Source organism: Trichechus manatus, unplaced genomic scaffold (genome assembly GCF_000243295.1).
Source record: "Trichechus manatus latirostris isolate Lorelei unplaced genomic scaffold, TriManLat1.0 scaffold00081, whole genome shotgun sequence".
Lineage (NCBI taxonomy): Eukaryota > Metazoa > Chordata > Mammalia > Sirenia > Trichechidae > Trichechus > Trichechus manatus.
In genome coordinates, this window is record NW_004444017.1 from 6507233 (window position 1) to 6535106 (window position 27874).

The following is a 27874-nucleotide window of genomic DNA, read 5'->3' on the forward strand; positions in this document are numbered from 1 at the left end:
TTGTTGTAGATTTTGTGTTTGCTGGGTCTTTTTGTTTTTCTACTTTTTTATTTTGATTTGTTGGATTGTTAGATTCCTTTGTGGTTACCTTAATATTTACCCCTATTTTTCTAAGTTTATACCAGTCTTTTATTACTTTATATCGCCTTAACTTCCCCTCCATATGAAAAATCAGTGTCTGCATTTTTCAAGTCCCTCTTTTTTGTTTTACTGTTGTCCTTTTTTACATATTGATATCTTTTTCCCTATTTTCAATGTTTTAGCTTCGATGTGTTTTCAATTTCCCTATCTGAGTCAATATCTTGTTGCTCTGTCCTGTGTTCTAGTCTTGTGTTGTTATCTGGTGTTAGTGATTATCTAACTGTAGGACTCCCTTTAGTATTTCTTGTAATTTTGGTTTGGTTTTTGCAAATTCCCTGAACTTCTGTTTATCTGGAAATGCCCTAATTTCTCCATCATATTTGAGAGACACTTTTGCTGGATATATAATTCTTGGCTGGCAGTTATTTTCCTTCAAGGCTTTATATATGTCATTCCATTGCCTTCTAGCCTGCATGGTTTCTGCTGAGTAGTTCGAGCTTATTCTAATTGACTCTTCTTTGTAGATGACTTTTCTTTTATCCCTAGCCACTTTTAAAATTCTTTTTCTTTGGGTTTGGTAAGTTTGATTATAATATGTCTTGGTGACTTTCTTTTGGGATCTGCCTTTTGTGGGCTTCGATGAGCATCTTGGATAGATATCTTCTCATTTTTCATGATATCAGGGAAGTTTTCTGTCAACAAATCTTCAACAATTTTCTCTGTATTTTCTGTTATCCCCCCCGTTCTGGTACTCCAATAACTTGTAGGTTATTTCTCTTGATAGAGTCCCAGTCCCATGTGACTCTTAGAGTTTCTTCATTCTTTTTGATTCTTTTATCTGATTTTTCCTCAAATAAGTTGGCAGCAAGAGTTTTATCTTCAGTGTCACTAATTCTAACTTCTTCTGCCTCAATTCTGCTCCTGTGACTTTCTATTGAGTTGTCTAATTCTGAAATTTTATTGTTAATCTTCTGGATTTCTCATTGCTGTCTCTTTCTGGATTCTTGAAGCTTCTTAAATTTGTCATTATGTTCTTGAATAACTTTTTTATGTTCCGCTACTACATTGTCTGTGTGTTCCCTGGCCGTTTCTGCATTATGAAGAATTTCCCCCTCTAATTTCTAGGAGAGTTCTGTATATTAATCTTCTGTATTCTGCCTCTGGTAATTCCAAGAAATTCTCTTCCTCCAGAGAATTTATTGATTCTTTATTTTGGATGCTTGGTGAAGCCATCATGTACTGCCTCTTTAAGTGATTTGATATTGACTGTTGTCTCCGAGCCATCAATAAGTTATTATAATTTTATTTTATATTTGTTTAGTGAGTCCTAGCTTCTTGTTTTGTTTTGTTTTCATATGCCCCAATAGGCTGCTCACGTGTGCTAGTTTGATTATTGACGTCTTTGAAGCTCTAACGTCCTGTCACTAGGTAGTTAGTTCTGTAACTAAGTATGTGCGCACAGGAGTCCGTCAAATTTTCCGGTATGGGTTCAGCTCAGGTGACCAGGCAGTCAGTCACCAAGTGTGTGTTGCAGGCTCTCACCTACAGTCCTAGAGAGGCATGGGTGATTGGTTCAGGCACTGGACTCTGGCTGTGGTAGGGGATCACGTGCTGAGCCAGGTAGGGGGCTGACAGCTTACCCTGAGAGTCTGAAAGGAAAGCGTGTCCCTGTTCTCTAGGGTGAGTAGGTAGGTGAGTTTTGCAGCCGGACTGTGAACACCCCACTCGGTTGGCTGTAAAGACTCGAGGGCACCACTTTTTCTTTGACTCCTGTAACAGGTGACTAGGAGGTTTACGTGACTCCACCAGTCCTCAAGCCCCTGTTGCAGATTGATAACAGTGCCTACTTAAGGGGCAGGGCTGTTTCAAGGGTCATAAATCTGCCACTTCACAGCTGAAATAGTTGATGTTTGCCCTGTAGTACTGTGGTAGTGAGGGCTAATGCTGTTGAGATGGGTCACCACAAGTCTATACAGGGGTGTAAGGCACTCAGAGTCTGCGGACCCCTTATGCCTGTGCCTAGCAAAGGAGCTGTGCCGACCCTGTGTTCCTGGCTTAGGGGAACCAGTAGCTTATTTGTTCCCTCTTTAAGGCCAGGAGAATGGGTCAGAGTGCCTTTTGGGATCTGCTTCCAGCCCAGCGGACTCTTGGTGCAGAGTGTGGAGGGAGGAGGTAAAAGGGAGAGAGGTTTTTCCCAAACTGGGAATGGGCTTTTTTTTTTTTTTTTAAATCCCCATGAAAGGCTGCACACATGTACTTATCTTTAGCCACTTGGGAGCTGCTTTTCACTGGTTCGGAATGTCCAAGTAGAATCTGCTGCCGGATCTCCCTCCATGTGGAAATTGCTTTCTGAGCACGCGCACAGGTGTTTGCCTGCTTCACTGCGGACCTGGCGCGGCTGAGAAGTTGCTGGCGTGGCTGAAGAGTTGCCATTCCACCGCCGCCGCTCTGGTGCTGCTGGCTTCTTCCGAACCGTCTCCCTCTCACCCTGCCAGTCAGTCCGATTCCTCAACTTTGCCTTGTTCAGGGCTCCTAGATATTCATATATAATCAAATCACTTGTTTTTCCAGGTCTTTATCGTAAGACGGATATAGGAAGCGTCTTACTACACCGCCATCTTGGCTCCGCCCCTCCACTTTCAGCATTTTAAAGAAAAAAAAAATTAAAAAAAAAAAACACCCAATAGGTTAAGAAACATTAAATTAGTTGAAAACTCATGGCTTCATAATAAAGGTTTTTAAAAATCACTGGTGACCTTAGGAGGTTAATAAGACAACAACTTGTTATTCTGAAAACTGGTAAAATAGAGGGAAAGAATCAAGCATTTAACTTTTTTCATTACAAACTATTTCAGGATATTCAAATAATTGATGACAAAAAATAATTCTGGTCAATAAATGCATTAGGAATAATAGAGTAACAAGTAATGAAAGAACAGATCTAGACAAAGCTTTTCTCAATCGAGATTCCAGGAGATAATTAAGCCCTAATGCCCTAAAGCCAGATGTAAGCCGAGTTTTTCTATAAAGATCCAGACAGTAAATATTGTAGACTTGGAGGCCATACAGGCTGTGTTCCATTAAAACTTTTATATACAAAAGCAAGCAGCAGCCCTACACGCTGTAGTTTGCTGTTTGCAGACCTAAAGCAGCATACGTTGTATGCAATGAATTAAATTTTTAAAAATACTAGGCATATAACATCCTTAGAAGTATTGAGAAAATAGTATATTTTTCTCTACATCTTAATTGCTCTTGAAACCCTGGTTAATCAGCAATGGCTGCTAAAAAGCACTAGGTAAAAATCTGATGACGATGGGTTTTTCAGTGAGTAAGGTCAGGATGATTGCTTATTGTAGGGGAAAAAATTATATCCCTTCTCATATAATAAGTTCTTCCGTCTCACAATATCTTGAAGATATTCAACAATTTTTTCAGAAAAATTAAGTCTTTATAGTCTACCTGCAACTGTCTTATGACCATGAGAAGACAGATTGATCTGTCTGACTACATTTTTGAAAACTTACATATTATAGAAGCACCATAAACAAAATTAAGAGACAAACCACAGTGGAAGAAGGTAATTTTAACACATAACAAAGAGTTATTATTCAGATTATAAAATGCACTTCTCTAAATCGGTAAGAAATCCAGCGACCTATGGAAAAGGCAGCCAAGTATGTAACAGGAAATTCACAGAAAAAGAAACTAAATGGCCAGTAAACACTAAAAGATTTTCAGTATTACTCTAATCATAAAAATGCAAATGAAGCCAAGAAAATTCTATGTCCTACCCATCAGTTGGGCAAAAATTTTGACATTTTATCATACCAAGTGAGTGTGAGGTAATTGAAATCATTGTTGGAAGAATTATTTATAAAACTTCTTTGGACAGCACTTTGACAGTGCCTGATAAAGTTATTATAAACATAGTCTCCTATCTAGCAATTCTATTGCTAGGTTTGCATCCTAGAGAACTCACACATGTATGAGAAGACATGTTAAATGAATGGTCCATTACTGTATTGTTAGTAAAATTCAAACATTGAAGTCAACTAGAAAATGGATTATGAGCTTGTGGTATAATCATATAATGAAATACTATATTAAAGGAAATAAGGTAGAATTGTAAGATTTGACCATTTGATAGGTGCATGTGGTATTCATTCATTCTGTTTTTATTTTCTTTAAACTTGAAATCATTTTCTTTTTTAAAAAACCACTAATAAAAGTCAGTGATATCAAAGTACCTTTGACTCATTAAAGCAGATATAGATTACTCTGAGTTTGTAAATGAAAATAATTCAAATGGAACTTGACAGGGAAAATTGTTTTCACACCATGTGATAGCCATGATCAGGTATAGAGCCTCTCCCTTGGGGAACAGAAATTAGAATTGAGAATAAAATAGACAATCTGTCCTGGCTTCTATTCCTTCCAGCTTTGTTTTTTGCTGTCTGACATCATTTTGCTTCTTCATTTCCTCTCCTCTCCTCTTTTCTTTACGCTTGACCTTGTTCTCTGCTGGCAGTAGTGCCCTATGGAGCTAGAAGTGGAACACTAAGTGTATTTCACATGGTCATCTCTATGAGCCAGAAAAAAAATTGTCTTTGCCTCCTAGCTCCTTTACCAGGTCCAGTTGGCAAATTTCCCTCGTTCCCAGGCAGACTTGGCACTTCCGAGGGCTTGGTAGGGGCCTGCTGCCAGTGGTGGGGATGAGGAGCAAAGACAATTGGTGTGCATGGATGCCACTATAAATGCAAAAGCTTGAGCGTGTGTATAAAATGCGGTGTGTGTCTAGATTGAGAGTCTGGTCTTCAAAAAGTGGCATAGTTTTCTTGAGAGAAAGGTAAGAAAATGCCTCTGGTAATCAGAGAAAGATAATCCTTATTCAACCTTATACCTTTTCCTTTTTCTTCCAATTCTCTTTATCTGTTTTCTTCTAACTTGCCCTCTCTCCCCCACCCCCACCCCACCATCCAATTTCAGAACAGCATGAGTAAGGGGAATGGGTCCCACTACTTTATATTTTTCATAAAGTATTCCATCTACAGAGACATTCTAACTACCAAAAACAGTGTAGCAAAGGGAGGAGCAAAATAATTCCGTGGCAGTACTTCAGTGATATTTGTTTCATCTTTCTCTCAAAACAATTAATAAACATCTAACCATCTATAGGGTACTTAACTTTTGTACCATAATGTTTTGTGTTCATTGTAGATCGAGCTAAGAGGAGAAAGCTCAGGGAAGAACGGGCATGGCTGCTGGCTCAAGGAAAAGAGCTCCCCCCAGAACTTTCACATCTGGACCCCAATTCCCCCATGAGGGAAGAAAAAAAGACTAAGGACCTGTGAGTATTTAATAACAACATTAACAATTGGTAACATTTATTAGCACTCAGGCATTGTGTTCCACATTTTTGTTTATCATTTAATCCTTCACAACCCTATGCAGTAGGCAATGGTATCACCATTTTAAAGTGTGGAAAACATAGCAAGTGGCAGACATGAGACTTGAACCTACACCAACGCTTTTAACTATGCACATAGATACACAACTGTGTCCCTCTCCTCCTTTCTCTCACATTCTTGCTCTCACTGTATAGGAGCACAGTGATATTTTTCACAAAGCTCTCCTTCTTCCTCCAACCCTTTAATTTAATGAAATCAGACCCAATATTACGATGTGAAATTGCTTCTTGGAAGTGTGAAGAGCAATGTACTAGAGTTTTTCAATTATTTCTTGTGAAGTAACTAGGTGCTTTGTCCTTTTTTGCTACTTATTAAAAATTCAAGAAACAAGCAAGCAATTAAATAAATATTCAGTGCTCATGAGCTTCTGGTTCTAATAATTTTTTACATCACAAAATGAATTCCAATTAAGTGATGGTGATATGTAAAAATTGTATTTTATTATATATTTTGGATTTTTATTCTTTACATCATAAAAATATTCATTGGAGTGAAATAAAATCTGGGAAGGAATATACTGTTAAATAACATTTTAAAATCATAGTTTGAATTCTGGATGATCTAGGCCAACATCATCATTTTATAGATGAGAAAAATTATTCCATTTTTGCTAAGGTACACAATCCCTTGTCTTCATATTTTTAGGGAGTATTACCAGTGTTACAGACTGTCTGAGTAAAACTACTAGGAATATTTCAAATCTTGATTCAGTCATCTGTGACTATGATTAAACTAAGAGAGCTAAGAAAAGAAGGTGATTAGAGTTACTATTAATTTCTTGTTTTACGATTTACAGCTTTGAGTTGGATGATGATTTCACTGCCATGTATAAAGGTCAGTTCCGATTCTCAACTGTTATGTTTCTGATAGAAGTATTCCTGTGTGTGTGTGTGAAGTAAGCTGTCCTCTTTGTCTTTCAGTTCTAGATGTGGTAAAGGCTCACAAGGATTCCTGGCCTTTTTTGGAACCTGTGGATGAATCTTATGCCCCTAACTATTACCAGATTATTAAGGTAGAGGCTATCTTTTTAATTGTATCTGTTGTGCATAGATGTCTTTCTTGGTTTTTGTTGTTATTTCATCTTGCTTTAACTATTTGTTCCTTAAAAATCATTGCTGCTGGATGTATATCGGGCTCTAGGGCAACTCATAACAGCATGATTCCTTAACCTCATGGGGACTAAGAGATGTTTGTTTGTTTTTCTCCAGTATATTATAATTAAACAATTATATGGCCTTTTCTAGGTCCCCATGGATATTTCAAGTATGGAGAAGAAACTGAATGGAGGTTTATACTGTACCAAGGAGGAATTTGTAAATGACATGAAGACTATGTTCAGGAATTGTCGAAAATATAATGGGGAAAGTAGTGGTAAGTGGGGAGGGGGTTTGTTCTGGATGCACATTTGCTCTGCCATTATAATCAAGAATAAAATGTCTTCTCTTTTAGAAATACACATCCTAATGATTCAGGCCTTTCTTTGGGACTATAAAGGGAATGCATGTTAAGAGCCGTGGGATTGGCTGTTCTGACCACTTACATGCTATACGGCGGGAATTCTCTCCTATCCCACACTGGGAGAGAGGGCAGCTAGCAGCTTATGGTCTCAGGTTATTTCTCATCATCCCAGAGACCAGTCTGGGCCTAGATTGTACTGTGCCTCCATAACACAGTTACCCAGAGACTAGGCTGAACCTACATGGAGCTGACTCTCAAACCATATTGAGAAATCAGCAGAATAGCACTCTGATAAAGTGATTATGGCTCCCACATACAGAAACTGATTCATTTATGCATTCTGCCAAACTTAGAAACTTTGTGTTATCCTCTCAAACTCATGGGGATGCTCTCCACCATCATACTTATTTGTCTTACCCACCCCCTGTGTACCAGTACACTGCTTTTGAAATGTTTGAAAAGCAAACAATACATTTTAGACAAGTTTATTTACAATTTTTGTATAGTTTATATTTCTGGAGATGTCTGAATTTTTCACTCAAAATGTCTTAGTCTGAGAACTCAGTAGATCCACTCACTGGATTTAATATTTCTGGAATTTAGCTCTTTGGATTTTCTCCCTATATTGTGTTCTACTTTTAACTTAATTATAAAGACTTTCAGGGGAAATGTTCAATAAGGGAATATCTGGGGATTTAGGCTGAAAGAAATGTATCATTTTGTAGAAGGTTGCTGATGCCTTAAATAGTTAAATTTTTACTGGTTTGAGATAATAATCCTAGAGTCATTGTCATAGCCATACCCCCTTGAGCTTCTTGTGGACAGAAACCATGTCTTGTATCCATACTCCTGGAATATAATATGCACTCAAGTTGAATTAAACCCAAGGTTTACCCCAATAGCATCTTATCTCAATTATTAGTAAGACAGTTGTCTTGTAGCCTATAAAAACTACATGGAGGCCAATCCTTGTATCTTCCTGTGACTATAGAGTATACCAAGATGTCTGACAATTTAGAGAGGTGTTTCCATCGGGCGATGATGAAGCATTTTCCTGGCGAAGATGGAGACACAGATGAAGAATTTTGGATCAGAGAGGATGAAAAGCGGGAGAAGAAACGGAGTCGCGCTGGACGAAGTAGTGGGAGCCATGTTTGGACCCGCTCCAGAGAACCCGATGGGCTAGGCAGGAAACAGCAGCCCGTGGAGAATGGAGGGAAGTCACTGCCACCTGCACGCCGTCGTGCTTCCTCTTCTGGGGACGATCAGAGTAGCAGTTCCTTGCAGCCCCCCCGAGAGGTGGGCGCTTCCAACGGCCAAGGCTTTTCTCGTTCCCTGCATTACGGTGGGGTGCCCAACCAGGCACCTCTTTTAAACCAGATGGTAAGGAATAGCCTAAATTCTGTTGTGGTTTCCCCTAGATGGTGAATTCTTAGGGAAGTAAAGGTTATTTTATTAGCTCAACTTCCAAAATAGTTTTTTTGTATATGGATGTTTTCTCTTTCCCCCCTCTGCCCTTTCTTCTTCCCTTATTTTAAATCCTCCTTTCTCTTAATCCTTTGATCCGTGCATTCTCAACATGGACAAAAATTGGTTCTTGGGGTGGGGGGGGGTGAAAAATATCTTACTCCTTTTGTGTATAAAGCTCAGATACATGTACACTACACAAACTTATATACAGTCTTTCTGTGGTGTTAAAATTTCATGGTGGGGGGTGATTAGGGATAAAAATGGCAAAAAAGGCTCCTTAAAAACCAAAACTAAACCAATTGCCATCAAGTCAGTTCTGACTCACAGCAACCCCATGTGTTTCAGAGTAGAACTGTGCTCCATGGGGTTTTCACTGGTTGGTTTTTGTAAGTAGCTCACCACATCTTTTTTCCATGGCACCTCTGGGTGGACTCAAACCTTTCCGTTAGCAACCAAGCACATTAACCATTTGGACCACGCAGGGACTCCAGAAGGGCTCCTTAGGGGGCAATACTAAAGAAGAGATTGAGAAACACTGATTTAATCTTGTCTCCTAGGGATGGAAATTGCTTTGATCTCGGGCTAATCCTGGTCTAGACAAGCTCATGTGCTAGCAATCTTCCCTTTCTTGGAACTGTATGCCAAGTTGTTAGTGGTCTGTGTTACTGTTATTTTAACAGTACTTCTCCTCTTCAGGCAAGTCCCAGTTCTCTACCTAATGTCTGTGCTTTCTCTCTTTGTTTCCTTCTTGCTTTCCCTAATGGCCTCCAGAGGCCAGCAGTACCAGGAACATTTGGCCCTCTTCAGGGATCAGATCCTGCCATTTTATATGGTTCCTCTAGAGTCCCAGAACCACATCCTGGAGAGCCTGTTCAGCAGCATCAACCCTTTGCCATGCAGGTAAGCAGCCTATTCAGAAAATGCAGGTGCAGAGGACCCCAGAGGTAAGTTTCAGAAATACAGCCTCTTCCCATGTTAAATTTAATTCACCATTTCCTATCCGGAAGAGTCTGTCCCTGTAGGTGAAGCACATTACAAGACCTGCCTTAAGCTGTGAGTCTGATGATCTCTGTTCTCTTCTCTTCTCTTCTCTTCTTCCAGCCTCCAGTTGGAATGAACAACCACCGAGGACCCAGGCTAGGAGCACCTGAAGAGAAACACATGTGTGGGGGGCTGACACACTTTTCTAACATGGGCTCACATCCTGGATCCTTGCAGCTTGGGCAGATGAGTGGCCCCAGTCAGGATGGAAACATGTATCCCCCAGCTCAATTCCAGCCAGGATTTATTCCTCCAAGGCATGGTGGGACTCCAGCCCGACCCCCAGACTTTCCCGAAAGCTCAGAAATTCCTCCAAGCCACATGTACCGATCATACAAGTACCTGAATCGAGTGCACTCTGCTGTCTGGAATGGGAACCATGGTGCTACAAACCCAGGACCCTTGGGGCCAGATGAGAAGCCCTCCCTGGGGCCAGGACCCTCTCACCAGCCTCACACTCTTGGTCATATGATGGATTCCCGAGTGATGAGACCACCTCTCCCTCCAAACCAGTGGACTGAACAGTCAAGCTTCCTACCTCATGGAGTTCCTTCATCAGGGTATCTGCGCCCACCCTGTAAATCTGCTATACATCGGTTACAGCCTCCAGCCACAGCACATGGTTCTCTGTTTGGAGCACCTTCCCAGGCTCTGCGGGGGGTCCAAGGAGGGGACTCCATGATGGACAGCCCAGAGATGATTGCCATGCAGCAGCTTTCCTCCCGTGTTTGCCCACCAGGTGTGCCTTACCACCCCCGACAGCCCACTCCTCCCCATTTATCTGGCCCTTTTCCACAGGTAGCTCACTCAGCATCAGTAAGTGTATCCGCCCCCAAGCCTGCCTTGGGGAACCCTGGGAGGACACAGGATAACAGTGAAACAAAAGAGCCTGAGAATGACCGAGGTAATTGACATTGTCATCTTTTATCTGACTTTTGGCTGTTTAAGCTGTTAACACATAAGTAACTTTGTTACACAGAATATCAAACCAAATTAAAACTGATGTCAGCCTCCTCTTCTTGAACTTCTCAGGGTTGGACCAACCTATTACTGCCTTGGGTCCAAAGATCCAAAAGGTTTTCTGATAATAATGATGATCACTACATGGATGTAGCATGCTCTGTGCCAGGCACCCTTTCCAAGAGTTTTACATACATTCATTTAATCCTCAGAACAAGCCTTGGAAATAGCTATTATTATTTATTCATGTTTTTACAGATGGAGAAACTGAGGCACTGAGAGATTAGATGATTCGCCCAGCTTGTAAGTGTGGTGAAGCTGAGATTTGAACCCAGACAGGCTAGATCTAGCATCCATGCTCTTAACCACTGCATCATCATACTGCTTTGAAAAATATTATGAAATAGTTTTCAGTGTTTTTCACTTAAAGCCTAAGTCTTCCCATCCTTGTGTTCCTTGGATACATACCTGCCTTTAGTAAGAATGAAGAGTAGTGAGATTTAGTGAATCTTGAAGCAAAAATACAATTTAAGGGTAAACTTGAAACTGGAGGAGAGAGACAAAAAGAATACTTTGTGAAATTAAAGCTTATTTCTAGGATAGATGTCCAGTATGTATTAAATATAATTTCTTAACATGGGTGGAGAATGGAGACGCCTGAACATTTATAAAATAATGAAGATTCCGTATAAAATTGATGGTAGAACTAGAACTCAAATTTACTTCCAATGTTTCTTTTGGGGAAGGCCTACTTTGTGAATACCAGCACTACTAGAATTTTCTGGTACTGGTTTCAAATGATGGCTGGACTTCAAAGCTTTAAAAGAAGAGTCCCACTAGTGAAACCTTGGATAAGTCTGCTAGTTGCCATGTTTTATGTTGACTGAATAATGAAGAGTACGGATTTTAATTTGCATTGAACAACTCACGCCTTTGATGTTTAAAGCCAGCTTCATAGGTAGCCGGGGATCCTAATAGATCTTTAAAGGTCATTATGAATCTTACTCTTGTCCTCAGTATGATACCATAAACTCTGTGTGGCGTATCTGGAAACGCACCTAGAAAACCACTCTGTCCTTCTAGAAAATATTTTAAGAAGACCATGTTCATGGGTTGATTCAATAGTGAGATAAGGAATTCTGAGGTTGTGATTAAGAATTTGCGTATAGTATATTAATTTGATTGAATTTTCTTTTTTAGTTTCATGCTGTAGACATGGTGTTTTCAAGCCATCCAAACAAGATGAATATGTTCATTCAACAAATATTGCATCCCCACTGTGTGCAAGTACTGAGAATAGAGTAGGGAATGGCCCTGCTCCTGTAGAGCTTCTATTCTGATGGAGCAGAAATCAGGGATCTGGCCTTCCTGGGTGTCAGTGAGGCCCTGGTCCTCACTGTGTGAATTTCAGAGCTTCCCAGCCTAGCAGCAATTCTAATGACACCGTAGCTTCCTGCCATATTTCACACGCATCTACCTGGAGTCCATAAGTCATAAAGTATCTTACATCCTCTTACTGGTCTGACTAGAAAAGCACAGGAAGAGGGAGGCAAGAGGATCTCCATTCTTTGGCTGCCCTTAGGAGTAGCTTAGAGGCCCATGAAAGGGAGTGTGAAAGGACCCCTTTCAGGGACTCTAAAAATTTCTAGCTTGCCATTTGTCATCTGGCCGCTTGTTGCTTTCATTACCACCTACATAAGTATTATCATTTCAGCTGCCAATTTATTTTGTTCTCCATTTTTCTTGCAGCAGAGCCATTGCCTGCACTTGAGGAGAAACCACCAAGCATTGGTGCTTCAGAGGAGGTGTACCTCAAACAACTACCTCACCCTGCACCTCCTCTGCAGACTGACTGCACCAGACAGAGCTTACCCCAAGAAGGGGAGACAGAGGGCCCAGAGCTCAAAAGCGACTCCTCAGAATCTGGAGACAACTGCAAAGCAACCAAGGGGAAGAATACCTGGCCCTCAGATAGCAGCTACAGCAGCCCAGCTGCCCAAGGATGTATGAGAGACCTCTCCACTGTGGCAGAGAGAGGGGCTTTACCTGAAAATGGAGTGATTGGTGAACCATCCCCTTGTGGATCAGAGGGGAAGAATCTTGGTGGTAGCGGTTCAGAAAAGCCACTCTGCTCCAGAGGCAAAACATTGCAGGAAACCATGCCATGTACAGGACAGAACACAACTACGCCTCCCAACACAGATCCCAATTTGATGGGAGGCCCTGTAAGCCAGTTTTCTCCCCTGTACATGCCAGGCCTGGAGTATCCAAATACAGCTGCACATTACCACATCAGTCCAGGCCTGCAAGGTGTGGGCCCTGTGATGGGAGGGAAGTCCTCAGTATCACATCCTCAGCATTTCACCCCTAGGGGCTTTCAATCTAATAGCCCTCATTCTGGCATCTTTCCCCGATATCGCCCCCACCAAGGAATGAGGTATTCCTACCAGCCACCGCCTCAGCCTTCCTATCATCATTATCAGCGAACTCCTTATTACACATGTCCACAGGGCTTTTCTGACTGGCAAAGACCTTTCCATCCTCAGGGAAGCCCAAGTGGGCCCCCATTTACTCAGCCTCCCCCACCAAGGCCCAGCTTCTCAGATAAGAATGCCATGGTTAGCCTACAAGGCTGTGAGACGCTGAATGCTGCCTTAACTTCCCCAGCCCAGATGGATGCAGTGGCTACTAAGGTTGTCCCAACTGACGGGCAGAATCCTGATCCAGAGGAAGAGAAGCTGGATGAATCTATGGAGAGGCCAGAGAGTCCCAAAGAGTTTTTAGACTTGGACAACCATAATGCAGCTACCAAGCGACAAAGTTCATTGTCAGCCAATGAATATCTTTATGGAACTCCCCCTCCATCTCTGAGTTCAGGGATGGGTTTTGGTTCATCTACTTTCCCACCCCGTGGTGTGATGCTACAAACGGGGCCTCCTTATACACCTCAGCGGCCAGCCAGTCACTTCCAGCCCAGGGCTTATTCTTCCCCTGTGGCTGCTCACCCACCTCACCATCCAGTGGCTGCCCAACCTAATGGCCTCCCTCAGGAAGGCCCCATCTACCGCTGCCAGGAAGAAGGCATTGGTCACTTTCAAGCTGTAATGATGGAACAAATTGGCACTGGAAGTGGGATAAGGGGACCTTTCCAGGAAATGTACAGACCATCAGGGTAAGGTTGCATTACGTTGTTTTTGTTTGTTTCTGAAAAAAAGTGTGAATTATAAAAAGAAAAATGGCCTTAGGAATGAAGATAAACTTCAGTTGGTCTAAGACCAAGAAAAGCATGTGAATCATTGATATTGGAGACTTGGTGGAAATTAATTTGGCTTAAAGCCAGATTTTATCTTTGACCATTTTTTTTTCCTCATTAAAAGGAATTGGCATTTAAGTGACTGTTTAGATTTTGATATTGGAAACTTATTAACCACAGTTTGAGAGCTGTTGGCAGAGGCAGTTTTGATACTCTGACCATGATGAAAGAGATCTCTCTCAAACTCTGGAGGAGGAGGAGGGAGAGGAGGTCATGTGTGATATTAAAGTGTTAACTCCATATCTCTCATCTCTTCCATCTTTGAATAAAAACATTAGGTTTATCCAGAATTGGAACAAGTCAAGTATTATCCCCATGTGAACTCTTCTGTAGTGATCCTTTCGAGACCCAGTGAGGTGATCTGCAATCCAGAAAGTTTTCAAATTAATAGTACATAAAAGATGGTTAGATGGAGTTGCTTATATTGAAGTTATAAAGCCTAATCATGAAGCCAGTACCACCCAACTTAAAAACCAGCGTGTTCCTCCCGTGTGCCATCCCCGTTGGCCCACCACCACACCCTTCCCAACATCTTGTTTATTAACACTTAGCTATATTTGCTTTATATCTTCATCCCCAAATACTTCAGGACATCCTTCTACACAATCTCAAAACTATTATCATGCCCAAGGAAAATAACATTAATAGTATCTAATACAGAGTCCATATTTAAATTTCCCTGGTTGTCCCCAGAATGTCTTTTATATGATCCAAGGTCCGATCAAGGTCTACATTTATACATTTGGTTGCTGTGGCTGTCTAATTTACAATCCTCCTATCATTTTTTTGTTGTTGTTGTTTTATTTTGCTTTGTTTTTCGAAGTGTCCAGGCCAGTTCTCATGTAGGGTGTCCCAGGTTCTAGATTTGTTTCATTGTCTCGAGTCAGATTAAGCACTTTTGTCGGGAATACTGTGTAGGTGATGTCATGTCCTTTTTATTGCATCACACCAGGAGCGCATATCAGTTTGTCCCATTGTTAAACACCTGGATAATTAAGGCAGTATCTGCCTGAGATCTTCCTGGTAAAAATGTCTTTTTATTCTTAGTAATTAATATACCTTCATTAATTCTTAACCATTCTTTTCTTATGGTTATAGAATGCAGATGCATCCTGTCCACTCACAGTCCTCGTTCCCAAAGACCCCAGCACCAGCAACATCGAAGGAAGAGCTGCCACCACATAAGCCCCCAACACTTCCTCTGGATCAGGTAAGCGTTATAGAATACTAGAGCTTTCCTTGTTACTCCAGGTGGTCAGAAATAAGTACAGGACCAAATTGCTGTTCTGAAACAGTCTTCTAATGTGTCCTGTCGATACAGGAACTTTGATGTCCTGCAGGCAACCAGGTATGAAGGGCCACTGGGACCCTGTGCTCCCAGCTGGGAGCACAGGGAAAAAGCAAGAGAAGAGGACTTGGAAGTAGCTTCTCTGCTGTTTCCACATGTTCCTTTTTCCTATTCTTATATGGAAACTAGGTTTTGTGGGGCTATTTAAACCTCTTTTTTTTTTTCCCCCCCAAGCAGGCTACTGACATTTCCTTTGATATGATTATTTGTCTGTTTTATTCTTTGTGCCTATTTCATTTGGAGGAGACTAGTCAGTCAAGTTTTAGAAAAAGAGTAGACACCTTTGACTGCTGTTCTGTGCCAGCACTGTGCTAGTATCTCATCTAATGCCTTCCTCAACCCTACATGATGTAATTGTCATCATCATTGTTATCCCTTAACATGTAGGAAGTTTTACCAGCTACTAAGTGGTGGGACATGGGGTTTGAATCGGAGGTCAAGGACTTCAGAGCCCATCCTCTGGAAGTAAATCACGATTGACAAAACAAAATCAAGCCCTAAAAAGATGCTCAACATCATTATCCATTAGGGAAATGTAAATCAAAACCACAACGAGATACCACTTCACACCCATGAAGACGGTTATTATTTTAAAAAAGGAAAATAACAAATGTTGGCAAGGATGTGGAAAAAGTAGAATTTTTGTTCATTGCTGATGGGAATGTAAAATGGTGAAGTAGGTTAAACATAGAACTACCATATGACCCAGCAGTTCCACTCCTAGGTATATGCCCAAACAGCAAGAACTCAAATAGATACTTTTACACCAGTGTTTGTTGGAGCATTATTAAAGATAACCAAAAGGTGTAAATAACCCAAGTATCCATCAACAGATGAATGGATAAACAAAATATAACACATGCATGCAGTGGGATGTTATTCAGTCATAAAAACGAATGAAGAGCTAACACTTGCTACAATGTGAATGAACCTAGAAAACATTATGCTCGGCGAAAGAAGTCACACACAAAGGTCACATTTTGTATGATTATGTTTATATGAAATATCCAGAATAAATAAAGTCATAGAGACAGAAAACAGATTAGTGGTTGCCAGGGAAAGGGAAATGGATACGGGGTTTCCTTCTTGGGGTGATGAAAAGGTTTTGAACTAGATAGAGGTGGTAATTGCACCACATTGTGAATGTAATTAACGTCACTGAATTGTACACTTAAAAATGTTTAAAATAGCACATTTTAGGTTATATATATATGTATAAAACCACAATAAAATTTAAAAACTACAACAATAAAAAGCCATTTTCTCAGATGTACAGGAACGTGTACAGCTTTTTCTTCGATTTACTGAGTTTTTTTTTTTTTTTTTAACAATTGTGTCTTACTTTATTTTCTCTCAGAGCTAGTCCAAGGAGGAAATACCCCCCAAGGAAATGGAAAGCTGCACATGAAGTCTAGAACATGGAGAATTTGGGGCAACGATCCTCACCCATCTCTGTTCCTGTCCCCCCACCCTCACAGTGCATCACTTCCTGCCATCCCAGAGCTGGAGCTGTTCACGGGGCCCTAGAAGCACACTCCTTAGATGATTAACACACAGCCTGCAATGGTCCTGGGTCAGGGTCCCCTTGCATAGCTGATGTAGACAGTCAAGAAGAACAAGTGAACGTGGAATTAGTGGTGACTTTTACAAATCCTGAGACTCTCGTACAGGGAAAATAATTCTAGACTTGGGGAAGGGGGCATACTTAAGAATGGAGTGGTGTTTTTAAACTTTCATGAGCAGCTAAACTCAGGTATATATTTGGGAAGGGAGAGAGAATTTACTACTCGTGGTATTAATGTGTTTGGAGCTGGGTCCAGTTTACAGAATTTTCCTGTTGCCTTTTAAAATAATTTTTTGTTGTTGGTGGTGAATGTATTGTACATAAAGTGGGAAGGGTGGGTGGGGATGTGGAGGAAATGGGTGTCCCAACTGTGGTGGGCGCACAGCACTGGAGTGATCTTTAACTGTTTACAATCATGTCACACTGAATACTTTTTGGGAGCTGGAGAAGAGGGTAGGAAAGGTTTTATCTTGTAATATATCACTAACTTTGCTTAGTGACTGTCCGTTTTTTAAGAGCTAAAGGCCTTCTCATCAGACTAGGAGAGTACAGTTACACCTGTCCCCTTAACCGTTAGCTTCTCAGTTCGGAGGCATAGTGCTCTCACATGGCCTACCAGAAACTTCAACCCAGAAGACAGGCTGCTCTCTCGCTCCGGTGGCCCCAATCCTGGATTTGAGAAAATGGTGCCCCTTTAAATCCTGTTAGTCCTGATTTTGCCACCAGCCCTACCAGATAGTTGTGAACCAGTATCAGGAATTGGGATCACTGGAGTGTTTTTTCACTTTTTAGAAGATTAAATGAATTGTCCTCTTCTGGTGGACCTGCCAGGACTGTGATCTAGAAAGCCTCACATAAAGCTTTCTGGCACGAATCACATTCTGTGGAAGTGACTACTCAGGTTCATATATGTTAGTATCAATAAAGATATTGCACAGTTTTTTAATAGGAAAAAAGTGTATTCTGTAGACTTACAGTTTGAATTTAGGAACATTTCAGTATATATAGTTTTTATTCATTTTAAGTGAATCATAGTCAAGTCAGTCATGGTGATTTAAAATAGCTGTCAAGAACAAATCCTTGGAAATCATTTGTCGTATCTGTGATAGGAAAAACATTTACAGTATTAAATTACTTTATTACAGTTCTAGAAGTGGATACACTGGGTTCTCCTTGTTTAGCATTCTGTATTTGATTTTAGCTGAGATGCCACCAAAGTTAGGGCCCATGAACATTTTAAATTCACGAATATCACACGAAGAAAAGAAAACTAAGGAAAATGTCCTGAAATTACAGCTCTTTTTAAAGAATGGCATATTTTTAAGCATGCTTTTGGGATAGTAGAAATGCTTCCATAAAATATTAATCTGTCCTAGTTTCTTATAAATTGAATTGTGGAGGGGCCAATAGAGCCTTTCCTTTCAATCCCAGAGTCCTTGATGAAATGTGGAACTGTTGTGTTCAAAGTTTGCTTAATGTATGCTGTTGCTCGGAAAGTAATAAAAAATGCGGGATGTTCACGTTATACAGATGGAACCCAAGACACCAGCTCCAGTGTAATGGAAATCATATGAAGAAGTGATTGCTTATTAACCTGGTGATATGGCTTAGGGCTCAGGCAGGGTTGAGAGTTGGGTAGGGAACACAGAGGCCTCTGAGGTGCAATGTGCAAAAATAATAATTTTTCTCTAATAGGGACTTTAATTTTAAACGTTTTCAAGTGGAATACGTTTTGAGGCCATGTTCTCCATTTATCCTAATTCTTAGGTATCTACCCACTGCCATAATCTAGTCTAGGAGAGGGTCAGCGTTACCCCTTCAGGAAGGAACAGATCAGAAGATTTGTGATAGATCTTAGTCTGCTCTTGAGCTAGTGTAAGCTAATATGGTTGAAAGGTTACTACTTCTGTTTCTGTGTTTGTGCAAAAGCAGGGAGGAGACCAGCACCAGCTGGTCTTTATGGCTCATTTGGAGCTGGTTAGGCCTGGTCCAGGCCCAGAACATTCTGCCGCTGACAGCCCCTGTGTTCGTGTTAAAGCTGGTTTGAGTGAGAGGCCTCTGACTCCTCCCTAACTAACCATGGTGCTAAAGCTGTCGCGGGGTGCTTTGTGCTGAATAACCCAGGGGTGGGGGGTAGGTGTGGACTGTAAGCAATAGGTGGGCTCATTTGTACCCTTTTCTTCTGAGCCCATGGTATTTGAGTAGCCAGGTACACATACTGCTCCTGGTAACCCTTTCTCCTTGCTCTTCCAGCTCCCTCCCCCAATTACTTTTTGCTAGAGAGAAGCTGCGAACAACATAGGAAGAAATCAGTAACTTCCCGTCATCCTTGATCTCTCTTCTTGCTGTTTAGAGAGGTTAGAATAGACTAAGGAAGAGCAATAGGAAGTTGAACTACTGTATTAAATTATAACACTGTGAACAAGAGCAACAGGAAAATTATCAGCCTCATTGCGTCCCCTGTGGGAATTTGGTTGCATGTTACAAGTGTCAGGCTTCATCTCCTTCTCTGGTGTGTCCTGAGCTTTTACTGGTCTTTGAAGTGCAGACCTGTTAGAAGTTTGTCAGGAGCTACAGGGTTGCAGGAACACAGGATCACAGGATCACAGGATCACGAGCTGCTGGAAACCACTTACCCCATGCAGGATCTCTTTTTTTCTCACCTCTTCTTCCTCCTCTAGCGCTTCTCTTTCCAAGTGTCTTAAGCAGATGCAATGTCTTAAAGCAGATGCAGATGCATTTGCCACCGTCTCCACTAGGGAAATGGTGATTATGTGCTATGTTATAATTAGAAGTAGTATATAAGGGTATCCTAAAAATGTTTGCTCTCAGGCTAGAAGGACATTTCACACTGTAGGTCACTGTCGCTGGTTGGTGTGCTGGCTTGAAATGGTCCCCAGAAGGGGATAGTTGAGATCCATGAATAATTAGAAATACCATTACACCTATTTGATTTAACATTTATGGCTAACCTTTATTAGAGTTGCTAATAAGTTCCAAAGTGTTTTCCCCCAACCCACCCACTGCGGTCGATTCTGACTCTAGCAACCCTATAGGACGGGGTAGAACTGCCCCATAGGATTTCCAGGCTGTAAATTTTTTTGGAAGCAGACTGCCACATCTTTCTCCCATGGAGTGGCTGGTGGGTTTGAACTGCTGACCTTTCTGTTATCAGCTGAATACTTAACTGCTGCGCCACCAGTGCCCCTTTTCCGAAAAGAAGACCCAAAAGAAATAAAAAGTAGAGCATTTGGGAAAGTTTCTGTTTTGTTTCTCCCTTAGAATCTGTTCATTAGAAAAAGTAGCAGGAGCTATTGGCTAAAATGTGTTACGATGGGTGCATGTGGAGAATAAGGACAAAATATGCAAGATTCTTGTTTGTGTAACTTTTACCGCCCCACCTCTTACATAAAACTAAGCCACTCCATCTGTCTTTTATCAGGTTGGCTTAGTTCTTCTGGTGACACATGAACTTACGATGAACGGTTTTATTCTCACTGCGTCCAGGTTGGACTGCTCTCAAAAGGCAAACTTTTTCGTGCTCATCTTTACTTTTGTGTGTATTGAAAACCTTAAAAGCTATAGTTTGTGTCCCTTAGTTCAGTCAAGCCTCAGCTTTAAGTGTAGGTTCTACCCCTTGCCCAGCCCTCAGACCTTGAAAGTGCTTCTTGTGACTAACCATTTGATGTCATTATTATTATCATTTTTTTATAGCAATTCCTCCAGGAGTCAAGGAGTATGCTAAATACTGTTCAAAACACAAAATCCCAGTGTTGCAGTCACTACAGATGTCAGCAGCAAGCATTTAATCAATCCTACTTGGTTGAACTTTTCAATTTTTATTTTGTTAGTAGAAGTTCAAATCTATAAATAATATACTACTCTTGAGACCTAATTTGAAATTTCACAAGATTTCTTAGCCCAGCAGTCCCAAAGCAAGGACAGTTACATAGTGTCAGAAACCTGACATACTTTCAGAGATCCTCTACTTTCAGGGAAGTGTAAAAGGCTTAGGGGTCTCTAGTGTCCCCTTTGCGTCTGTCTCTCGGTTCACCCCCTGACCAGATTCTTCACGGACCTTTATTGCAGAAGCCAGTTCTATAGGTTAATGAGCTGTGTACTTTGCAGTCCTGCAGGGTTCTGGGATGAGTATCCCTGCAGATAGCCCTCTAGACAGCAGAGTCAGCAAGGATACTTGGCAGCATGGTTGTATGTGCAGAGGTTTCTGTTCCTGGACCCACATCACTGTCCAGTAACTTAAGAATATGAAAGAAAGTGGTCGCAACTCCCTTTTTCCTTTTTCAGTGGGTTGGACCCTTTCTGAACCATGCAGGCTTATTAGGCCAGTGGGTGTTGCCTTGCGTTCCTTTTGGGAAAACAGAACTTGGGTGAACGTTGCTGTATCCCATCTCTTAAGTTAAGCTATGATAAGAGCTTTATCTCCAGGCTGCGTGTTTTGTCATTCTGTGCTCTGTAGACCTTCGCTAAACAGACATTTAGGAGGGCTGTCTCCTGGGCTTGGCTTGAATTTTTTACCTACTCTCTTTCTCTCACTCTGCACCAGGGCACTGACATAACTCCTCTTAGAATTAACTGTTAACCAGCTGATTGTCCTGCATGTGGTCTTGAAAGGAGTGGGGTGGAGGGGAACAGGGGTTAGGATATTGAGTAAGTTATTGAAATGCTGAACCCTGTTCAGCGTGCTGTATGTGACCCTTCCTCCCCACTCTGGGGCTCGGGTACCTTACTGCTGCCTTCCACACAGCTCCTGGGAGCCCACGTCCGTCTCCACCAGCCTGCGGCACACAGCGTCAGGGATTCTTTGATCCTGCTGCAAAAGCTGTGTGAACTTTCCTGGCCAGTACTGGAAAGGGGAATGCTATTTATTTTTATATTGTGTATATTTTGTCGTGGTCTGCTGATTCCCTGTTTCACTGAGAGCGACACTTACCTCAATAGTTAGTTCGATATTGTGTGCTGGATAATTTTTTAAAAGAACTTTTTAAAAAGCTTTTTGATTCTTGGAGGTCTGTAGATTTATTTCCATATGAACTGGTTATTTTGTATAAAGTACATTCTTAAAATAGCAAGGTTCTGGCGTGTGTGTGTGGTGTGTGTGTCCACGTGTCACTTTTATCCTCGGGCAAATGCTCATCAGGCCAAAGGTTTGAACAAGGCCACAGTGGCATCATCTAAGATGCCATCGCTTCATCAGCTCTGCTTCATCAAGAATCCTGTGAGGCCAGAAGTGTACCCAGCGGGGAGGAGTGGGAGCAGTGTCTGGAGCCAGCTCTGAATTATAAGTGGCTGCAAGTGGGAACTACAAGCCTGAGTAAGCCAGTGCCTTTCTGCCTGCCCATTTTATTATTTCCAGTTCCGGGGAGGACTTTTCTTATTGGGGTCAGGGGAGAATAGGTAGAAATTAGCCATATTCTCATCAGTTAGGTATAGTCTAAACTAAGACATCAAAACTTCTGGCCTGTTGTATCCTTAAATAAGGAATCTCATTCAGTAAAAATCCCACAACAAATAGTACCACCAGTTTCTAAATCGGTTGTTCACTCAGATTTGTAACTTTGTAAGCAGTGACAGATCTTTTAGTTTTGACCTCCAATTGTGTGATGTCGGTATTATTATTATTGGCTAATATGTTTGGAGACTTCATCTTTTGACTTTTAAATCTCTGTTCACTGTTCAGTAGTTCTCCTATAAAATAATGTCAGTAGCATTTTCTAGTTCAGAAGTTTCATTTCCATATAATTTCTGAAACAGAAAAATCAACATTAAAGCAAAAATCATTAGTAAACCCCAGATTTGACATTACTGTGCTGTCAGGTTTTCTTAATTGATTCTCTCATTGTTTCTTTTTGTCCTGGTAGGGTACAGTGGCAGGGCACTTTGGTCTGTTTCTAACTTGAGTTTTCTGACTGGAACTCTTCTGCTATAATATGAATTCCTCACGAAAGGCTAGAATTTTCTGACAGTTAACAGTTAAAGGTAGGGTTTAACCTATCTTTTAAAAGAAACCCAGCTGTTAGCTGAGTGTAGTTTTAGGATGTTCCCAGGTTAACCTCCTTGGAACCTCCTCCCCACACCTGCCAAAGAAGTAAATCAGTTTAGGGCAAGATTTAGGGAAAAGAAAGGAAGCCATAAATTGTTAATGTGGATTAGTCTCAGAATCCTGATGAACTTTCCGTTTTGACATTTAGAGATATCCTAACATGCTTCCTTGGTTAAAGATTAACCTCTTTTGTCTCTGAATCTGTTCCTATCATTGGGAGGAAAATAACTTGTTTCCATCCAGTTGACTCCAACCCATGGCAACTCCTCGTGTGTGTGAGAACAGAACTGTGCTCCATAGGATTTTCACTGGCTGACTCTTTGGAAGTAACACATAACCAGGCCTGCCTTCTGAGGCACCTCTGGGTAGACTCAAACTTCCAGCCTTTCGGTTAGCAGTTGAGCACCTTAACCGTTTGCACTACCCAGGGACTCCTGGAAGGAAGGACATCCTAATTTTATCAACCTTTTAGGGGCTCAGTTTTGCCCTGGTCTCCACATTCTCAGAGAGTGCTATTAACAGAATTGAGAGAAGAATCCAGATTTGCTACTATGCAAGAGATGCCTTTTGGAAGAAATGCCATTGGACCTTTCCCTTCCATGGCTGGATGCCAGGCCAGTTCAGCCACAGGGGAGACCAGTTTTGCGTGTCCATGCTACAGCTTGTTACTTGGACTGCCTTCACTGTCCCCTTCCCCATCGTTGGATTTTCTGTAGATTGGCTCTGTAGATTTGTCTCCTTGGACTCATGGTTCTTCCTTAAGTTTTTAAAAGGGAACATCTGTGTATCTATTTTAGTTCCCTATCTGCTACCAAGCCTTACTCCTCCAGTTTCCTTAAGCAATTTTAACAAAAAAAGCTACAGGACAAGATGGACTGTAATCTTAGCCAAGAAAGCAACTGAAAATCCCCAGATTTGGCTATTGTGTGCTGAAATGCCAACCCCCTTCTGCATCCATGACATGCATATAAATTCAGGAGCCCTTTAGAAGTCTTCAGGTCTGGAAAAGCACAACACGCTGCTAACATCCTGGATTTGAAACTCATTCGGGAATGTTGTAGCCATGTGTCTCACCAGCTAAAGCTGGGCAGAATTTTAAGAAGGAACGGGGCCCGTTCCTTGGATTGTGTCCAGTGTTTTAGCTTTGGAGGGAATTGAGTCAGCAGTAGGAAGCCAAAGATAACATCCAAGAGCAGCCTGACCTATGAGATGAAGATGGAGCAGCTCAAAGTCACATTTTCAGTAAATAATAGATGCCCACTATGTGCCTAACGCTAAGAATACAAAAGGGAAAAGATAGCTGCCTATGCTCAAGACTTCACAATAAAGGAAAAATGTGGAAAAACAGGAGAATAAGGTGGGCTGTAATCAAATACTACAGAGTACACTGCTTAGCTAGGAAATCTGTGTGATTGGTTTCCCAGGAACTTCCAAGCTACTATTTGCAAAGTAACTAGTAAATAAAGGAAAGATTATTTTTATTCCCTCCCTGCAATTTAATCAATCATAGCAGGAAGGTAGAGTGTTGCTGTTCTTGGCCCACTCAATTTGGACAGACCTCAGTGCTTAGGCCCTGAGGGACTCATATAGTGAGTTTGGGGACTGAAGTTTCATAGCTTGTTCCTATTCAGCAGCCTCTGAAACTTGTCTGGAGAGGTGATCATGCCTTTCCCTCCACCTTTTTATAAGTCTCTTATCTCCTAAGGGAAGTAGCTAGGAGCGGTTAGAATCCAAAGCACATGATCTATAGGTGTTTTTCAAAGTGTGGCCTCCAGACCAGCAGGATAAGCATCACCTAGGAACTTGTTAGAAATACAAATTCTCAAGCCCCAGCCCAGACCTACTAAATCAAACTGAGTATGAGCCCAGCAATCTGTTATAACAAGCGCTCTTGGTGGTTCTTGTAAGCTATAAAGTTTGAAGACAAACCTATAGGAATGGCCTGTGACACTTGTAGGCCCTAACCAGTAATCACTTACCATACAGTCGATTCCAACTCACAGTGACCCCATGTGTGGGGCTTTCAGTGGCTGATTTTTCTGAAGTAAATTGCCAGACATTTCTTCCAAGATGCCTCTGAATGGACTGGAACCTCCAAGTTCACTTTTCGGTTAGCAGCCAAGCACATTAACCTTTTGCACCATCAGCCAGGGACTCCTTTTAGGCCCTCAGGCAAAAACCAAACCTATCGCCATGGAGTGGATTCTGTCTCATAGTGACCCTGTAGGACGGTAGAACTGCCCCGTCAGGTTTTAAGACTGTAACTTTTACAGAAGCAGACTGCCACATTCTCCCACGGAGCAACTGGTGGGTTCGAACTGCTGACCTTTTGGTTAGCAGCCGCACACTTTAACCACTGCACCACCAGGGCCGATACACACTCAATCTGGGTTGAATTATTCAAACCAGATACATAAAATAACATTCTTCTAATAAACTGTAGGAAATACATCCCATGTTCACTGGTTAACATGGAGTAAATGTAATGGATGTTCATCTATTCCAAGCCTGAGGAAGAAGAGCAGAACAAGAATAGCTGCAAAATAGAGAAATTTTCTCACTACTGTCTCCCCACCCCCACCCCAGGGCCAGTGCCACTCTGGCTGTCCACCCTGGCACACTGACCTGCCCTCCTTCACACCCTGCTTGTGTTCTCCCACCTTTCTCCTCAGATCTCATTCCCAGTTTCAGCTTTCTCTGTTCCATTCTCTGGACTGTGGTGTTCTTTAGAATGTAAACCCAAGAGACCAGTCCTATTCTAGCATCTTGCTGTCCACCATATGCAAGGCCCTCGATGCTGTTTAACGAGCTTCTGCGTGCTCCGTGTGACATCTCCCAAAGCTGCTGTTGCAATTTATTTATTCAGCAAACTTTACTGAGCTCAAGCTTGGCTTTCCAGTGCCTTTAAAGCAAGTTATCAATCTAGGCCACCCATTATGGGTTATCTGGCCCTTAAAGAATATCATGTACCTGGGCCCCACCCCCTGAGATTCTGTGTTAATTGGTCTGGGGTGTAGCCTGGACAGCGGGATTTTTTAAAGCTCCTCAGGTAATTATATCATGCAGCCAGTATTGTAAATCACTGTCCAAACCAGTGCCTTGCAAACTTCAATATGTGTATGAGTCAGCTGGGCAGTCTTGCTAAAATCAGATTCCCTGGTTCTGTAGGTCTCCGGTGGGGCCTGAGTCCTGCATTTTTAGCAATCTTCTAGGTGCTGGTAGTTGCTAGGCTCTCCAACGCTAATTATCTTACCTTGTTTTTTAAAGAGGGAGGCCACCTGACATATTCCTCTGAATTTTGTGTGTTTTCCAAACCATCTTTTTTTTTTTTTCCTGCCAGTAACATTCTTGCCAAAGCTGACTCTTTTACCTGTGCTTTGGTTTCCAACCTTTCCCATCTACTTCACGACTAAATCCCATCAGTGATTCTCTACCTTTCGTTGGATTCTTCTCTGCCTGTAAATGTTGCTTCAGTTTCCACTGTCTAAATAGGGCATATTTATGCTGCCATCCAAGGTGTCCTGGTGGCATGATGGTTGAGCTCTAAGCTGGTAACTGAGAGACTGGCAGTTTGAACCCAACCAGCAGCTCCACTGGAGAAAGACGTGATGATTTGCTCCCTTAAAGATGACAGCCAAGAAAACCTTATGGGGCAGTTCTATTCTGTCACATGGGGTTGCTATGAATTGGAATGGAGACGCTGACTCGAAGGCACCCAACTACAACGTATCACTATCCAACTCCTTACAACATAATTTGCACTTATTTTCTGTACTGCCAGGCTCCTGCAATGAGGCTTCTCTACCTTTCGGGAACTGCTAACTTAAAGCGTCTTCCAGATAACATTTCTCGGCTTTGTAGCGTTTCACACAGTCAGCCGCCTCTTGAAACTGGTCTTCATTGGTGCCTCGAGGCCACATTCTCCCAATTGTCTCTTTCATATTCTTGTCTTCCATATTTACCTTTCTTCTCTTGCTTCCCTGAAGTAGGCATTTCCTAAGATGCAGTCCTTTATGCTCCTCCGTCTGGATGATTTCATTTTTACCTGCAACTTTGTCATTCTTTGCAGTTGTCTCAAATTTCCATTTTCAGTCTAAACTTCTTTGCCATATTCTGTTCACCCTGTCCAAATTCCTGTTTCAGACATGGCCACCTAGACATCCTGCTGCCACTGTTTTGTGATTGTTTTGCCACTTTTTTTTTTTTTTATTACTGAGGTGGTTTTAATTTTATTTCCAGACTATTTCCCTACATCTTGCCTATTTTTTAAAAATCCTTTCTTAACCATTAGTGTAATTCCCATGCAATGCTGACCTTCTACCCCTTGCCTCAAGACCATCCATTTAAATATAACCTAGTAGCTTCTTTGCTTACCATTCCTTCCTCTACACATTGTCTTCCCCTCTTTTGCAGCTACCACTTTAAAAAAAACTCTGTGTCAACAGCCAAACTTTTCTTCATCTTCCTGCCCTCTCACCCACTCCTAATGCTCCTAGTTAGGGTGATAATATATCTTTCTCCTATTAGTCCATGTTTCAAACCTGGTATCTGTCCCTGTCTTGTTTAATCATTTGCCAAACCCTTCTTCACAGAAACTGCTCACATCTCTTCCCTCTTGTGCTCATTGTATCTCTCGCCTAGGTTGTCATCTCCCTGGTCCTGTCCAAACCTCTTGGCTGCTGCCATAAACCTGAACCCTTTGAGCCCCTACTCAGCATCCTGTATCAGCTTTCCATTGCCCACCTGAAAAAGGAAAAAGAAAATAATCATTTAGTGGACACCCTTTATATCCAGGCACTGTTCTAAGTGCTCTACAAGTAGGTATGAGTCCCGCTTCATAGATGAGGAAGCAGGCATAGAGAAGTAACTTGTTTAAGGTCACACAGCTAGTAGTAAAACAGATTCAAGCCAGTTCAAAAATAGCCTCCCCCTTAGCCCACTTTTAGCCCCTTACTGATTTCTCATAGCAGTCCTATGAAGTAGATATCCCATCTTCTGTCGAGGGAGGAATAAAAGCGCTAAATTTCATAGGTTGTGAGATCGTTAACAAGTTGAGTGCTGATCTTTGAACCTGAGATTCTGATTCCAAAGTCCATTTCATCTGGTT

General features: G+C 41.7%; 1 protein-coding gene across 1 annotated transcript in view; it reads left to right on the forward strand.

Moving 5' to 3' along the window:
• Nucleotides 1-27573, forward strand: part of LOC101356136 (cat eye syndrome critical region protein 2) — a 191008-nt gene extending 163435 nt beyond the window's left edge. Inside the window, 10 exon segments of the mRNA XM_012556899.1 lie at nt 5302-5431; nt 6349-6386; nt 6473-6564; nt 6797-6923; nt 8002-8393; nt 9252-9380; nt 9582-10425; nt 12231-13653; nt 14893-15004; nt 27409-27573. Of these exon segments, the coding sequence (XP_012412353.1) occupies nt 5302-5431; nt 6349-6386; nt 6473-6564; nt 6797-6923; nt 8002-8393; nt 9252-9380; nt 9582-10425; nt 12231-13653; nt 14893-15004; nt 27409-27573 (3452 nt within the window).
• The last annotated feature ends 301 nt before the right edge of the window (nt 27574-27874 follow it).